At 44.2% G+C, this 17,798-nt stretch overlaps 1 protein-coding gene across 3 annotated transcripts in view; it reads left to right on the top strand.

Moving 5' to 3' along the window:
• Window positions 1-17,798, top strand: part of Iqgap2 (IQ motif containing GTPase activating protein 2) — a 279,551-nt gene that overhangs the window by 125,918 nt on the left and 135,835 nt on the right. For all 3 annotated transcript variants that reach the window (XM_028871671.2, XM_028871670.2, XM_037209490.1), the window contains one exon: window positions 8,148-8,304. In XM_028871671.2, coding sequence (XP_028727504.1) covers window positions 8,148-8,304 — 157 coding nt within the window. The remainder of the gene's footprint in view (window positions 1-8,147; window positions 8,305-17,798) is intronic.

Here is a 17,798-nt window from a genome sequence, read left to right on the forward strand (position 1 = left end):
GTCATCTCTTCTATACAATGATTGCCCATGTCCAACCACAACACCGGCGTTCTTTCCAGAACATCCTAACTTTTTTTTTGCAATATGGACAGGCTACAGTCTTTCCAAATCTTCAAGTTCTCTTTAGTTTGGATTAACAATTCTTTCTTTCACCTTTTTTTTTTCATTTCTTCTACTTACGTGCCTACTATAAATGAGGACTCAGACTGTGCTTCCAATACTTAGCATTCTCCTCAACTGAACATTCACGGTCATAACACAGAGATGCTACCTTGCACAAAATACCAGGATGTGGCTCTGCCACTTCATAATGAAAGTCACCTTTTATTCAGTATCCAACATCATTCTTTATGTCCATCTGAGACCTTACTAAATCCCCTTGATACCTATATTTCTACCAATGGTCTCTATTAACATCTAACTAAGCCAGTGCTCCATGGAACATTGTTGGGAAATGTTTGTCAAACTCAGCAGATTCTGCTAAATCACTTCCCTAAAGTCTAGTCTATTCCTCATAGATATTAGAGTCATGTATTTATTCTTTTTTTTTTAATTTAAATATGAGTTCGCTATGTAGACCAGCTTGGACTCAAACTCGAGATCCTCCTGCCTCAGCCTTGAGAGTACTGGGTTTGCGGGTATGTCCACCACAGCAACCTTGTTGATTCTTTTCATGGCATTTGTGTACCTATGTTTCAAAGAAAATAACTGGATTTATGTCACTTTCTTATAATGAAGCAAGCAAGTTTTTAAGAGAGTAGAAAGGTGACCCATGGATGCCCCCTGAGTTCAGCTGTTTTCTTACACCCACATTCCTCTGAGCTAATAACGCTGACAGAATTGTGGAGACAAGTTTACATTGACCAGCTGCTGATGGAAAGGTTTTCCATGGAACCTTAATTTTGTATTTTTGATGTTTTTGCTTCCCGTGGGCACAAAAGGTAAAGAGTGACCAATTATTTTACATAGAACAGCAAAGAAGAGAGCTTTTTATGTTCTTTCTAAAGAAAAATGTTCCACATGCTGCTTTTTCTGCTTCTTCTAAATAATAGGGAGAGAAATAGTCTTGAGACACTTGAAAGTTCATGGAAAAAAAAGGTACCTCATGAAGCAGGCAGGGGTTTTTTTTTTTGCAGGGGGAAAAAAAAGACATTTTCTGTTCTTGGCCAGCAGTTCTACCGTAGGGACATTTATTTCGTCCGCTACTGCATGAGAGAGACCAAGATTTATAGGTCTCTGATTTCCTGAGTAGAGACCATAGCAAATGTCTCAGCCACTTCTGTACTGCTCAAGGCAATGCACAATGCAGAAGAAGGGACTCTTTGCCCCTGGATTTTAGTAAGCTGCTTTTTGTTTGTTCTATTTCTTTGTTTCTTGTCTCTTGCAAGACAAAATGATAGGTTTGGGGTTTTTGTTTGTTTGTTTTGTTTTGTTTTTCTGTCTCTTGATCTTAACCCAAAGTTGGAAAACCTCTTCTTTTTCTCTCCTCATCTCCTGACTTGCCCCACCCCAGTCTTCTGGAACCTTCCTCTGCGCTCACCTACAATGTGTAATGGCTACGTATGAGCACCTGGAGCTGCTTCCAGCAACAAGGCTAACCCCAAAGCCTCTAAGAGGGTGACAGCCAGGTCCTCTTACTGCCCTCTTTCTTGCTCCTCTGTGCTAGGAAGTAACTGGGGCTCCCCTGTGGGGCAGCAAACACAGGCAGTGCTGTGTGGTCTCCCAGCTTGAAGCAGGGTAATCCCGAGTAGAGTAGCCCTACGGTGTTCCTAAGAAGTAGCTTCAACCTGTACGCTTTGTGGTGGTTGTTTTTGGTTTTGGTTTTAGTTTTTGTTGTTGTTTTTTAAAAGACAGGGTCTCACTCTATAGCCCTGGCTGCCCTAAAACTCACTATAGAGATCCTCCCGCCTCTGCCTCCCTTCCTGAGTGCTGGGATTAAAGGCATACACTACCATGCCTGGCTTCAACCTGTGTTTTGAGATGAGATGTTCACACATTACTGCTTTGGTCTGGTAAAGGTAATCAATAGAAAGATCAGGAAAGCACAGGGAAGTCAGAGGCAGCGGAAAGGGGGTGGGCCAGCTCTAGTTTCAACCCTGTAGGTTTCTGAGCCAAATTCGATACCACTTCTCGATAGCACAGGAAGTCTTGGCAAATTGATTGTTCACCAGCTTTGTGTACTATCCATACATAAACCACAGACATGATAGATCATTGCAGATGAACTGAGGATTTAGAAACAGACACTGCTCTTACAGACAATTGATCTGTCCAGAAGGTAGCAAGACAATTCGACAGAAGGAATCATTTTAACATATGATGCTGAGATAACTATATCCACATCCAAGAGAATCATAGCCTCTCCTGTCACCATATATAACTACTTTGGAAAACAGGCATAAGGCCCTCAAAGATAAACATAGAGCCACCGTATACAGTAGTTACTTGTCTCGTTGCTATGAGAAAAGGGCTGTAAGGAAGGGTTTGTTGGGGCTCAAAGTTCCAGGAGATATGGTGTATCATGGCAGGGGAGCTATGGTAGCAGAAGTAGGAGGTGGCTGGACACATCGTGTCACGATCAGGAAGCAGGGAATGCTTCTATCTCACTATTTCTCCCTTTTTATTCAGTCTGAGACTGCAGCCCATGGAATGGGCTGGGTGGGGTTTCCTACCTCTGTTAACCTGATCTAGTTAATCCCTCATAAACATGCTCAGAGATGTCTTCCTATGGGGATTCTTAACCCTATCAAGCTGTCAATCGAGATTAGCCATCATACCATATGACCTAGCAATTCTCCTTGGGTAGTTACACAAGAAAAATGAGACCATGTGTCCTGATGAAAACCTGTTTAGTAATACTTTGTAGCAGTATTAACTCACAATGGCCCAAACACAGAAAGATGAGAGCATGAGAGCTATTGTACAAGAGTACATAGATAAAATGTGATAGGTCCAACAATGGAATTACTCAGCAAAGAAAGTTGAGAGAGGGTAGGGAAAGCAAGGGGTGGATCCAGGAAGTTAGGGTAAGAAGTGAAGGGTGAATGTGATCAAAATACATTGTATACATGTATAAAATTCTCAAGGAATTAAAACATTTTATTTAAAAAAAATAATAAAACTTCCATGAAAGGGTTGTATGAGCCAGGCCTAGAGTGGTACCCATCATTTGCCCGCCTTGTATGTCACATCTCAGCCCTACCCTTTACAGTGGGCTGGGATATAGACCCTGGGCGGGAACTAATAGCTGTCAGCTAGCCTTTGGGTTGAACAATATGGTGTCTATTGGTGGAAGTATTAAGGCAACTCCACGTCGTTAAAAGGGAGGTTTATTTTGTGGGGTAGCTTCCAAGTAAAGGGGTAGGCTACAGAGTCCAGGAAAGGTGTGGCACAGTCCGGCGGTGTTCTCTGGAGAACTCTGCTCGGTCTACCTCCAGCGTCCAGGATCCAGGAACCAAGAGAGCCAGCCAGCACATCCGGATCTCGGGTCTTCAGGGGTCCTCTCTCAGCCTTGCCTCTCAGGAGTGACAGTTACCGGAAGCCTCAATGGGGATAGTACTTCCGGGGCAAAGCTGGAACAGCCACCCACTACAGGTGTCTGTGCATGATGTTCTCATCCACATGCTTTAAGGAGATGGATCTCAAGGATATTTACCCCAAGATGGCATGCACTCTTTAGAAATGTACACATCCCAGTTCCTACTTCATCATGGGTTTTTTAATACTTTTAGATTGCTATCAGGTACCCAGTCTGACTAGTGATTCTGTCAGCAAAGCCTGCCTCTTGTCCCAGAAGAAGGGTCTCATGTAGATTGGTCATATATGACTGGTGGCTGTTTTCAAGCTGCATCCTGACAGAAAAGCTATGAGATGCTGTGTAGGTTTGTGGCAGTTCCTATTGGGCTCTCCTTTCAGATAGTCTCTCAGCTTCACATAGCCAGCCTCTGTCTTGTCCCATTTGCTCCCTCAAGATGTAGCCTGGGCCATCTACCATGCCTGTTACCAAGTGTGACAAATGGAGACTGAGCAAGCAGATGAACCTGCAGGAACCTGTTCACTCCAACAGTGATGTAGCCTTCTGAGCTTCGCTGGGAGTATAACACCCAGTGTTTCCAAACCATGACACTCACGACTTCTGCTGTGGAAGAAGCTGAGAACGTCTTGTTAACTGATGTTAACAAGCTGTGAGCCTGGACTGTAGGGTGCATTCTTCTGTTGGTGAGTTAGGGGGAGTTCAAAGAAGGAGACACACTAGCAGAAGTCCTTGGCCACTTTATCGAATTGCTTCACATTCCAACTAGGTGTGTCCTTGGGGTCTAAGGAGCTTCAAAAAAAGCTAAGATTTCTCAGAACATTGTCAGGATCCAAGACAAATGCCAAGACTCATCTACCAGTGGTGACCCCAGCTCTTCTTTCCAGACTGGACATGATGACTGGGTAGTATTCCTTATGAAGCATGAAATCCAGGATCCAAACAACACTTTACTTTTAACTTTTTACTCCAGGGTAATGTGATGCTTGGCAGGGCAGAGAGAAATTGTCAGTAAGTAAGCATATGTTGGTTGTGTGAACAGGTTGCTTGGTGTAGAAGGACTGTAAAGAAAGAGATAAACTACCCCTGCCTCTATGCTATGAGCATTAGCGCCCCCCTCTGTCTGTCTGTCTGTCTGTCTGTGTGTGTGTGTGTGTGTGTGTGTGTGTGTGTGTGTGTCTGTTTTGGAGCAGATTCTGATGTATCCCACGCTTTACACTGAATTCTCTATGTAGCCAAGGATGACTTTGAACTTCTGATCTTCCTGCCTTCACCTCCCAAAGGCTGCGGTGACAGGCGTTAACCATCCTACCCATTTGCACAGTGCTGCAGATCAAGCCCAGGGCTGTGTTCAAGTCAGGTAGACACTCTACCAACTGAGCCACATTCCCAGCCTGCCATGTCTAGATTTTGAAAGGCTGTAGCTAACCTAAGTTTTTTATATTGTAAGTATTTTAAGGCAACTGCATGCATATAATAACAGACAAAACAAGTGCAATTATCTCCCTTTTTTAAGCAAGCTCAAATCTAAAATATTATACTTAGTGTTGGTTTTATTTTAGAATACTGCCCCTTTGCTCCAAACTGTCAACATATCTCCCTGTATTCCACCTACCAGCTGTCAATATACTGTACCCCCTCTGCACCCCAATTACCAAGTTGTTACAAAGCACTTATGGATTGCTATATGAAAAACAGTTATTTTTCAGGATAATTATTTGAAAACATAATTGGTTGAAAACAGAGTGTATTTTGTTGTGAAATAACTTGATGCCCTAATTAGTTTATCTAAGTTAGAAACTTGACGCTGTAGTTTGATGCAGAATGTCCCACAGAGGTCCATGCATGAAAGGCTCAGTCCCCAGAGTGGGCGCATTGGGAAGTGCTCTACACCTGTATTAGGAAAAGCCGTGTTGTGAGTTGGGGATGGCATGGTGGGACAGTAGCCCCTTGATCTCTGTTGTGTTTCCTCTGCATGAGTTAAGCAGTTTGTTTTGTCATACGCTCTCTGACATGGCTATCTGGTACCCCTATAAAAAGTCCACCCCCCTCCCTGGGTCAGGTCTACCCAGCCTTGGACTGAAATCTCCAAAATTGGACCAGATTAAATCTTTTCTTTCTTCTTATTGTATAGCCCACCTTCTGTCTCAGCTTCACCACAGGATCAGACATTTTCTCTTCATAAGCAATTTACACAAGGTGGTTTTTTTTGTTTGTTTGTTTGTTTTTGTTTTTCGAGACAGGGTTTCTCTGTGTAGCTTTGCGTCTTTTCCTGGAACTCACTTGGTAGCCCAGGCTGGCCTCGAACTCACAGAGATCTGCCTGCCTCTGCCTCCCGAGTGCTGGGATTAAAAGCGTGCGCCACCACTGCCCAGCTTGTTTGGTTTTTTTATAGTGATGGAAAGCTAACTTGACTGCCATTCTTGGTCTTGTACAGTAGCTCTTACTATAGACTGATTTTTCTTTTTTTTAACTCAGTACTTTCTTCCTTTCCTTTTCTCTTTCCAAGTCCATTATCTTGGTTCAGGTTTATGAAGCAAGGTCCATCTAACAAGCATCTCCTGTTCACTTGCATATGATATGTAGAAAGCAAAGCTCATCGTTGCCGTCTGCTTCTACCTCTTCCCTGCTCTTCTGGTTTCGCAGGCCCCTGAGATATCAGAACAGAGAAGCCTTTATCACTGAAGTCTGTCACCCGCCCTTTTGCAGAGGAGAGAAGAGTCCCGCCAGATGTTGGAGGCTGCCGAGCCTGCCCTGCCCCTCTCCCTGGCTGATAATATAGGACTTCCTTTTGACCCCTTTCCGAAGCCCTCCCGAGCCGTGTCATGCTTTCCTGGAACTGTTTCCTGCTGTTCTTCCCTTCCCAGTTCCCTCCATCTCACCCAGTCTCTCAGCAGTGTCTCTGAGGCATCTATTATACAGATTAATTGGTTATAATTACCGCTGTCAACATGTCACGCCTCTTCTGTGAAGCTGCCAGGAGCTCCCTGCTGCCTATGGCAACAGATGTCATCGTGTCTCCTGCTCGAGGTCTTCCAGAAACCAGTGTGCTAGATATATATGTACCTAGTCTCATTCCCCTTCCTCCCTGTGAGCCTCAAGGGCCCAGAGGCTTCTCTGAGCTTCCCCCATGAGTCAGACAGGTTCCTTTTATGCTTAGGGTTCTTCCAAAGCCCAGCTGTACACGTTCTCCCTGCCTGCTTATGTAGGCCAAGTCAGTTCTTTATCCCATCTTTAAGTTTATCCTGGTTACTCCATGGATAACCCCACGCTGCCCTTTATCCATCCCGACACTTCCTTATGGTGTCCCACCATGTAGCAGTAGTCACAGCCTCTTTTACACGGTTCTCTTCTTTTTCCTTGGTAATGCATTGTCGTCTCAATTAGTGTGTGTATAATTATATACACATATGCTTATATACCCTACGTATGTATGTGTGAGTATATGCATATTTTGAAATGATACAGGGATCAGCCTAAGCTAGGCAATGAATTGCAAATTTTGCTCTTCAAACAAGGGTTTTTATTTGTCCTTTCTCATATATTCTATTTTCTATGTGCCTAATAACCAGCCAATAATGACTCCTTACTTATTGGGAGTTTGTTGAGTTTTTCAAAGCTGCTGTTCAGAGCTACAGGCAGAGCAGATATTTCCAGCATTTGCAGTTTGGGTCAGGTCAGGGTTAGGATCACAGCCTAGTGCTTCCCTGTCTCCCTCATGTTAAGGGGATCTGAGGCTGCTGGGTCCATAGTCTCCAGGAACCAGCCTGTGAAGGTCGAGAGCTCACACCAACAGCTGGATTTGTGTGTGGATCAGTGGCTGGGTGATGGGGGGGGGACGGGGGGGACGGGACGGGACTCTTCTGCTGAGAATGGTGAGTCTTAGCAGGTATGACTCAGGAAGGCACAGAAGGCGCATTGACTTCATACTTAGGATTTTCAGCACACAGTGTGAAACATGAGCTAGCCTGGCCTCTTGCCCGCCGTGCGTCCTTAGGCCAGCAACGACCTTGGTGCTCTGCTTTCTCAAGAACTGGCACGGGGCCCTAAGATTTAATCTGATCTTCAAAAAAATGTTTTTAGAGCCCAGTGGGTGCTATATCTTCCTTCAAACTGTGGGTATGTTTAGTGTTTTCTGTGTAGTATTTGAGCAACCTGAGGCACTTGCTGACTTTCCCATGGTCCTGACTTTCCTGGGGGCCGCTCTGCACCGAGTCAGCTGCCCTGAGTGTGGTACTTTGGTACTGTCTCCTCCCTAAGGCACAGCTCCTGCAGCTCATAAGCCTGAAGTCAGTTTTCGTTAATGCCAGCAGGACTAATTGCACCCTGACAAAATGGTTTGGCCTTCCCCACCCCCTCTGGCACTGACGGGAATTGGCAAAGGTTCAGACGAAGGTGAAATTGACAAGCTCTGGCATACTCGTGAGCTCTGTGCCTCTAAACTAAACCCTCTTGTTCACCTCGTGTCCTGAATCCTTGTTCGGCCCGGAAATCCCACCCTTCCAGAAAGATATTTGAGGCCTGTGGTGCCTCCAGCACACAGCGAAGCACTGTGTGTCACTTTTACGGAGTGTTACCTGCCTGGATTCACTTCAGTGTTTTCCGATCTTTTCAGATGGATGGAAGTCTGCTTAGTTGAAGAATTGCCACCAACCACTGAACTGGAAGAAGGGCTCCGGAATGGAGTCTACCTTGCCAAGTTAGCCAAGTTCTTTGCCCCAAAAATGGTATCGGAGAAGAAGATCTATGACGTGGAACAGACACGTTATAAGGTAACCGACCTCCCGGGAGCTAACTGGTTTTGGCTTCGAGCAAAATGCAGATTTGACATGTCTTTTCCTTGCCCTCTTACATTCCTACTGTTTCTGTAAGGATTTGGGGGGGCGGGGTGTCCTTGGTCTTTGGAGCCTGTTAACAGTTCCTGAGGCTGAAAGCGTTTTTTAAGAAAGAATGTGTTCTGTTTCCAGGCTAAGGCTGAGAGGTCTCTGTTTGGGGGTTCCCAAAGCTTCCGCTGTTATTCCTTCATGGAGGTCATTTGTATTAGTGTCGATGACTATAAAATTGAGAGTTTGTCCTGCCTCCTTTCTACCACCTTCACAGTGTACTGGTCCTCCAACTCTCCTGAAGGAGGAAAATATGCAAAATAAACTCCTCCCTGGGGAGTCATAGTCAGTGGTGGCTGGGAGAGGAGAGGATGCTTTTCTGCAGTAGTGTGACCACTGGTAAGTGGCTCGTGTACCTTAACTAGTCCCTCACCCATGCTCCTGTAGTAACTCTAGACTCATAGGGTCACAGACCAAAAATAAGACATGAAAATAGGTTGACAAGAGGGAGGAGAGCATTTGGGGGAAGGGGAGAGAAGGAAATAGGGATGAATATAATAAAAATACATTATATAATTTTATAAAAATGTCATAATGAAATCCCTTAGTCCAGTGATTCTCAACCTTCATAATGCTGCGACCCTTTAATATAGTTCGTCATGTTGTGGCACTCTCCAACCATAAAATTATTTCATTGCTACTTCATAACTGTAATTTTGCTACCATTATGAATTATAATGTAAGTATCAGATATGCAGGATATCTGATATAAGAACCAGTGAAAAGGTCATTTGACCCTCCAAAGGGGTCCTGACCCATATGTTGAGAACCACTCACTGCCTTAGTATACATCTTTAACATATGCTAATAAAATGTCGTTGTTAAAAAAGTTTCATCAAAGAAATATTCTTTGAACTTGTGGTCCTGAACACTTAGGGCAAAATGATATTGAAAAGTCAGATAGGAACATTTATCTATTTGGTGTTTAAAACAACCACACACACACAAAAAAGGCTAACCTTTTTGTACATAAGTAGTTTTAAGAATTCTTTCATGACTGATTTGGGAAGAATCAGAAAATAAATATTACTGTTACCTTTGGAGGTGGAGGGATGGAAATGACCCCAATGGATGAAAATGCTCTTATTTAAACTTGAAAGGAGTAGGGTTAGGGAGACAAAAATCATAGTAAATATCAATCTTATATTAAAAAAAAATCTTGTTCTTTCAGAGAGATTGAAATATTTACATATCAAATGCTATTTTCTTTTAAGATCACTGGGGAAAGGGAGGGTAGATGATGTAAAACTGGCCATGAGTGTGTAACTGTGGAAGCCGGCTGATAGACAGTGGGAGTTCACTCCACCAGCCTGTCTTCTTTGTGTCTGAGCTTTTCCACTAAGAGGGGGAGGGGAAGCTGCAGACACCAAGCTGGAAGGTTCCTTCGTGTGTACAGATGTATCTGCGAGAGCCACTTTAGAACGTGTGGTGGTCTGTCACAGAAGATGCCATAGCCTGTTCTCTGCAAGTCAAGGGTTCAAAGCTCCTTGGAAACTTGATCTTCCTTTGTGTGTGTGTGTGGGGGGGGTATGTGTGTTTGCGTATATACAGGTGTATATGGGGGTAGATGCGCTCAGTGGAACCTCTGGAGAGCAGCTTTTTTTTTTTTGGAGAGCAGGTTTTGCACGATAAAAATTCTTAGTTTTCTATGTGATCATAAACTTTCACATTAGAGTCTTTTTGGCTTTGATACAGTAACAAAAAGATAAACCTTCATGAGTAAATCATACAACTTCCTGTTCTTGAGTGCTTTGGGGCAAGAGCCCACTGTGTGGTCTCTTCAAGGATCCCTAAATTGTAAGGTGACAATAAGGATGTTTAACATGAGGGATGCCCCCTAACATGAGTGTGATGCTTCAGTGTGCCACCTGGAGAACCATGAGTTCCGAAAATACAGGCTCTCGGTGCACTGTGAAACAACCTCCAGTTAGACACAGCATCCCCACGGTAGGTCACGTCCTTGATTCCTGAAGGACACGGTGTTAGGCACAACAGCTTTCATCTTCTTTGTTGGACATCATTGTACCCAGGTGGTCCCCCAAAGACTACCAAGAGACCGAATCCGATGCAAAAGCAAAGAGTCTTTGTATTGTTAGGAGTTAACTCGGGACTCTCTGTCCATCTGACGCAGCAGCAGAGCAGGAGAAACCCGGAGTAGCAGGGTTTTTAAAGCAAGCGGGGCTTGGGGGTCTACAGACTGCATAGGAACAGACTCAGGATTGGTTTATGCAAGTGGCAATCATGTTAGTAACTTTTAATTGGCTACGGTTAGTTGGGTGGTTACAGTAATCCATATTTAGGCAGGCCCGGAGAAGGCCCAGGTTTTGTCTTTGAGCTGCCATGGATACTGGCTGGCCTAGCACGTACTGGCTGTGGGGGCTGACTCAGTGGCCCAGGCTCTGTCCTTGAGCTGTCATGGAGGCTGGCTGGCCTCACACCTTCACATTGACCCATGCACGTAGCTCTAAGTTGGTGAGGGGTCCCAGACAATAAACAACTGGCTGAACCTTGAGCAGTCAGAGTATGTGCAGAAAGGGAGCTACCACAAGGACCCTGTCTTTTGTTCATGGCCCTTCCAGAAACTACTTGCTCAAGTCTCAGGAAACTGAAATTGAGGCCTAATCTCTGAAAGAAGACTGAGCAGCCTGTTATGGCGTCTGCTTGGTCTTTTCAGCAGCAAGCATAGAATGCTGGTGCCTCACTGATTTAGGGTTAGAAAGATGTCCTGGGTACTACATATGAGCCTTCCAGGTATGAGTACTCCATTCGTAGGCAACGCCATCCTCTGTACTGGGATATGTGGCCACACTATATGTGGTATGGTACCTGTTACTGTCTCCCTTGGACACTCCACGGTGTACGGTAAAGGGTCTGGCAAGGTGGCTCAGTAGGTAAAGGTACTTCCTGCCAAATACAACTGATGACCCAAGTTTGATCCCTGAAACAAATATGGCGGAAAGAGAAAACTGGCTCCCGCAAAATTGTCCTCTGACCTCCATACAAGTGCCATGGCATGTACATCTGCAAACACACACACACACACACACACACACACACACACACACACACACACACACTAGAAAATAACTTTTTGAAGATTGTTCTGTATTCATTGTGCAGTCCACAGTGAGTAGTGCAGAAGTTGGCCCATGGCAGGGCTTGGGAAATAGATGAAGGACTATATGCCAGCTTCAAGTAAGCCAGAAGCCTTCATCATGTCTGTGTGCTTCCCTTGTGTATGAGTTACTTTTCTGTTTCTGTGATAAAACACCATGACCGTGGCAACTTAGAACTTCAAAAGTTCCCATAGTCTTCCACAGACTAGGCACTGGTTCAAAGTCTCTTCTGAGATTCAAGACAATTTCATCTTTGTAACCCACCCCCTATAAAATCAAAATGCAAATTATAGCCTTCCAACATATAGTGGCACAGAATATACATTGTCATTCCAAAAAAGAGGAATGGGGGCATAGTGAGGAAATACTGGACCAAAGCAAGATTGGAACCCAACAGGGCAAACTCCAGATACTATAGTTCTGTTTCCCATGTCTCAAACTTTAATTTCAAAGGGCTTAGGTAGAGCCTCTTCTCAAGTTTTGCTACCCACACCTGTATCTTTCTTTTATGCTGATTCCATTCCCTTCATGTAGCTTTCCTTGGCAGATGTCCAACAACTTTGCCATCTCCACCATTTTGGGATCTCCACTATAACCCTGGGCTCCATTTTTACAGCTTCATACAATGACCTCTCGGGGCCTTCATTCAGCTACTCCCTTGCCACATGCTGCCCGCCCTCAGTAGCTCTCTCTAAAACTGCAGAGAGAGAAACCACAGCCCCTCCACTCTTGTGTCCTCTATGCCTCTGATGCAGCATCCTGTGACTGACACTGCCCGGTATGGCTGCCAGACTGGGGTGGACTCCACCCCCCACTGAACCACATTAGCATCAGAGCTTTTATTCTGTTGATGTCTAGGAGCAGAAACGCACCTTAGGCTGTTTGACAAGTTGAAAGTTTAGCGAGGTGTGGCCTTGCCTTGAGAGCACCCCTCCCTTTATTTCAGTACAGGGCATGCCTCTCTGCTAACTGGTGAGAATCTGATCTCTTTCAGCACAAGCCTTGGTTTTAGTTCCTGGTGCTCTGTTTCACTTCAGACTGTACATTTTATATTTCTTCCTGCCCCACTTGTTACTTCTCATTGTAGACCTTCATAAGACTGATTAATAACCACACCACAGAGTCAATATTATTTTGCCTTTGAATTGCCTCTGTTGAAGAAATTTGTCTATTGCTTTTTAACTTAGCCTGCAACAAGTTCTTAGGACACAGGCAGAACACAATTAGATTCTTTGCAAAATATCACAGGAATGACCTTGTCTTAGTTAGAGCTTCTATTACTGTGATAAAACCTCATTTTCAAAAGCAACTTTGGAAGGAGAGGGTTGTTCCAGCTTACAAATCTCAGGTCGCAGTCCACCACCAAAGGCAGTCAAGACAGGAACTTAAGGAACCTGGAGGGTAGGAACTGAAACGGAGGTCACAAAGGAGTACAGCTTACTGGCTTGCTCTTTGTGTCTTGCTCAGTCTGCTTTACTGTAGCACCCAGGACACAGCCTATCCAGGGTAGCACCATCAACAGTGAGATTAACCCTTTCACAACAATCATCAATCAAGAAAATACCCAACAAGGTTGCCCGTGGACTAGTCCGATGGGATCATTTTCTCAACTGAGGTTCCCTCTTACAACATTGCTCTAGCCGGTGTAGGGTTGACATGAAATCTAGCCAGCATAGGCCTCTAGCCTAGTTGCTGTTAAAATTCTTGCCTTGCTTTCAAATCTCTTGAGCCAGGCCTCTACTGTCTGCTTCACTTCCAGCACTGTGTTCCAGGTTCCTACTAGGGCAATCTGTTAAGCCTTACTTTAGAAGCATTAGTCCTCTTTTCTAGTCTAGTCCCAAGGCCTTCCATATTCCTCAAAAAAAAAAAAAAAAAAAAAAACATGGTCAGGTTCTTCATGGCAACAGCTCATTCTCAGGTACCAACTTTTATATTAGTTGTCATTCTGTTGCTGTGGATTAAAAAAAAAAAACAAAAAAAAAAACACCATAACCAAGACTACTTATAGAAGAGAGTTTATTTTGGCTTATGATTCCAGAAAAGAGTCCATAATGCCAGAATAGAAGCATGGCAACAAGCATTAAGCATGGCAGCATGAACAGGAAGCTGAGAGCCTATGTCTTGAATGCCAGGAATGAAGCCGAGAAAACAAACTAGAAACGGCAAGGCATTTTACCCTTAAAGCCTATTCCCAGTCCCATACTTCCTTCAGCAAGGCCATACCGTCTAAACCTCCTCAACAGCTCCACCAAATACTCAACAGGGGACCAAGTACTCAAATGCCTACGCCTATGTGTGTGGGGGGGGCGCATTTCTTTTTTTTCAATTATATATATAATTTTAAATGTCAAATGTAATTTCTTGAAGGGGGTAGGAGGTCTTAAATACAGGCTTACAGCACAATGGGAGGACCCCGGAGGGCAAAAGTTCACTACTGCTGTTTTACAATCTTGCATCAAGCTGTTAACACCCATTATTCAGGATACACAGACAAGGAACTTCCCTTAAACATTCAGGAGGGTGGAACCTGGCAGGGAATTAGCATAGGGAGGATATCAAGGTCAAGGTCTGCAAGCAAGGCAACAGTTACCCAAAACGGGGGCCAGGGCCCTGCAGGTCCCCCTTTTATTAAAAAATGAGCTTCTGACTTGGTTTGCGTGGGACGTCAGCAGGTCACCTTACCCGTCATGGAGACGCCTGCCCAGGCCACACAGGCGCTCTGTCTTAGGTTGGTGAGGGGGGGGGGTCATTTCTTATTCAAGCTACTACACCTTGGAACTTGCTCCAGGTGCTTAGAGTCTGACCTTCTGCCTCTGAGGACCTACTGCAGGGCTACCTGAGGAGTGTGTGTACAAACAGAACTCTTGCCCCTCACTGCTGAATTGAGTCCTATCACTTGGTTTTCTGAGATTCACCTATAGGAGAGTCTTAGGCTGTATGAAGATTTGAAAGCAATGTTAATACAGAAAGAGAAGGTGAAGGTGAGCAATGAGAGAAATACATGCAGTCAATATCCATGTTTGAAAATCTGAAGTCTGAAATGGTCTCAGGTCTGAAACTCTAAGAGCCAGCCATACTCCAAGGGTTTTGGACATCAGAGCATCTAGATTTGGATTTTTGGACTAGAGGTGCTCAACTGATAATGTCTATACTAACATCCCAGCATTTGTACCACCTTGAAATCTGAAACCCTTTGGATCACAAGGACATCTGATCAGGGATGTCCAATCTGTACGGAGTAGAGTTCATTTCCATCCAACACTCCCCAGCACCTGCCCTGTGCCCAGCACTGTTCTAGGTGATAATAGCAGAGTAATTCTGATGTTATGGTGCTCATGGCTAGGTAGACTATCACTGTGCATTTGTAACTTGTGACCAGCCCGTACAGAAAACGTGGTAGTTGGTATTGACAGATGGCAATGGGTAGGAGCTGAGCTTCTTCGTTGGAAGGTTTACCCTGAGATTAGAAAGAAGAAGGAGGAGAAATGTTTGTCTTAGTTATTTTTCTTGTCCCTACCACAAAATACCTTTGAAAAAGTAACTGAAGGAAGGGTGTCCTTGGGCTCCCAGTTGAGGGTGTGGTCCCTCATGGCAAGAGGCTCATGGCGGCAGAAGTGTAAGATGGCAGAAACACTCCTGCAGGAAGGAGGGAGAAAGGGAGAACTTTGTGGAGCTCAGCTTGTTTTCTCCTTTTTATTCAGTCCAAGCCTCTCAGCCCATGGGATGTTTAGGGTGGGTCTTTCCATCTCAGTTAACCCCACTCTAGAAACTCACAGATGCCCAGAGCTTTGTCTCCTTGGGGATTCTAGATCTTGCCCAGTTGACAGTCAGTGTTAACTTGCACATCATCCATGCGTGGTCAGGGTGGAGAGCAGGAAGAACATGTTGAGAGGGAACTTGGTAAAAGACTCAGGAAAGTTTAGTCACAGGCACACAGCTGAACAGCTGGCGTACGTTCACTGAGGGCCACACTTGCTCTTAGCCACTGTGAGCAGCAGAATGGACAGTGTCTGGACTTGGAATTGGGGTGCCGAGAAGAGCCTGTTCTACCTTAATGACTTCTGTTGATGTGATAGTCTACCCCAACAAGAAGCAACTTAGAGAAGGGTTTGTTTTCATTCACAGTTCCAGGTTACAGTCCATCATAGCAGGGAAGTCAAAGTGTCAAGGACTTCACAGTCAAGAATAGAAAGAATTGAATACATCCATGCCAGCTCACCTTCTCCATTCTCTAGGACACAAACCCAGGGAAGGGTGCCTTCCACAGAGCACTGAGTCTTCCCATATCCTTTAACTGAATCAAGATAGACCCCTACAGACATGGCCGTGGGTCAAACTAATACAGCGGAGATAGATAATCTAGGTAATCTCTCACTGAAACTTTCTTACCAGGTGATTAAAGACTGTGGTAAGTGACAAGCTGGCCCTCAGAAAGCCTTCTGACTCCGGGTCTGTTATGTTAAGCATGAATGGTTGGAGTGTCTTACATATTAGTACCCTCAGCTTCCTCATCTATAAAATTAGCATTGTGGGATAAATATTGGAGTCCTGACCTATCTTGTAGATCTGGTGGTTCTAATAGGCAGGAAGTTAGACCCAAAGAAGATTTGCATAATTTCTCATCTATGTAATTGAAACAGGATGAACTTCATTTGCTTGTGGTGAAACAGATCAGTAATAGAGAATGAGCACATACCTGTAATATGAAATTAAAAGAAAGAATATATTGTTCCACATGAAATATAAGCACATTAGGTAGACTTGGATAAATGTGATCATAGTCATGTTATTTCATCTCATATTAATATTTAGGACTGATTTTAAAAAGACTCCAAAAAGAACTACAATGGATGAGATTATCTTGAGTCCATTTAGAAACCCAATTTTCACACTAATTGAAGCAAGTCCATAGACTGAGACTGTTCCTGCTGCAGCCCACACACAGGCATAGTTTTTAAACAAGTGGACATGGACCTCAGGGTTCTGAAGTCAGTGCTTCTCGGTTGTTTGAGATGAAGAATCTGAAATTCGTTAGATTTCCAAGGAAGTACCCACCTTTTCAGTCCATCCCTCTGTACGGAGTGGAGACCTTTTGCTGACCTTACAGATGAGGGAAAGTTACCAGCCTAGCTTGGAGTGGCGCCCTCTGCATTTCCAGCTAGACTCTGCAACCAGGGACTTTCTGTGTTCCCATTGTGGTCTCCCCAGCTCAGAAGAGCATCTTAGGGCTGAGAAAGGAAGGCACAGGGGGATTTGCAGTTTGTCTGAGATTCCTTACCTAACAAGACCACTAAAGAGAAATAGTGGTTTTCATCGCGTGATTTGGGATTGTTGAAGGTCAAAGCACTGTTGACTCCAGAACACAATTTCGAGCTAACGAAAGTCGTTTAATTAACTCATTGGAACAAGAAAAGAAATGGACATTCATAACGTCACAGAGAGGAGAGCGGGTGAAGGGTCTTAGCACACCGATCAGGGCTTCTGTTGGGTGATTTTAATGTGGATTTAGGAAGATGCAGATCGGTTTTCTTTGGGTGTTGTCAGGAAGAGGCATCCATTTAGAGTCGTGGTCATTTTTACAAAGAAGATAGAAGACTGAATGGGAACTAGATTGTCATTTACAAACCAGAATACATCACATGCCAGCCGTGTTCCACGAAGGCACTTACCATGTTAGATAGGAAAACATTTAATGAAGTTGTGTGCTGGTGGCCCTCATCTCCGTTTCCACTCAGACTTAGTCAAAGATTGTGTCTGCCTTGTTCTCCTGTGGCCACAGATTGCTCTCGTCCAATGTCTGCTGGAATTCTGCAAACATTCACGCTGTTATAAAGAAACACTGTGGCCTGACCGTGAACTCTAGACTCTATGATTTCCCTCTTTTTTATCTAATTTATCTGTAACACCTGCTTTCTTCCTTCTGAAGAGTAACCAAGCAATAATTAGACCCTCTCTCCCCTCCCTCTCACTGCCCTGGGGCAGGGCAGTGTTGGCACTCAGAAGGTTTCAGAGACCCCATCATGGCTCCCAACTCCCTCTTAGAGCTATGGAACTTTAGACAAATCATTTTATCTTTTTGATCTGGCTTCCCTTATACTTTAAAAGTAGAACTAGTGAGTATGCTGAAAGGTATTTGGAAAATTAGAAATAATTTACATAAAGTACCTGAAACACATTGTACAATCACAAATAGTGACTCTTATTAAGCACTCGTCGAATATTAAATTGCTTATGTTTATAATTTGTAACAGCAATGGGAATGCCTCT

This window comes from Peromyscus leucopus, chromosome 11 (assembly GCF_004664715.2).
Source record: "Peromyscus leucopus breed LL Stock chromosome 11, UCI_PerLeu_2.1, whole genome shotgun sequence".
In the NCBI taxonomy this organism is placed as follows: Eukaryota; Metazoa; Chordata; class Mammalia; order Rodentia; family Cricetidae; genus Peromyscus; species Peromyscus leucopus.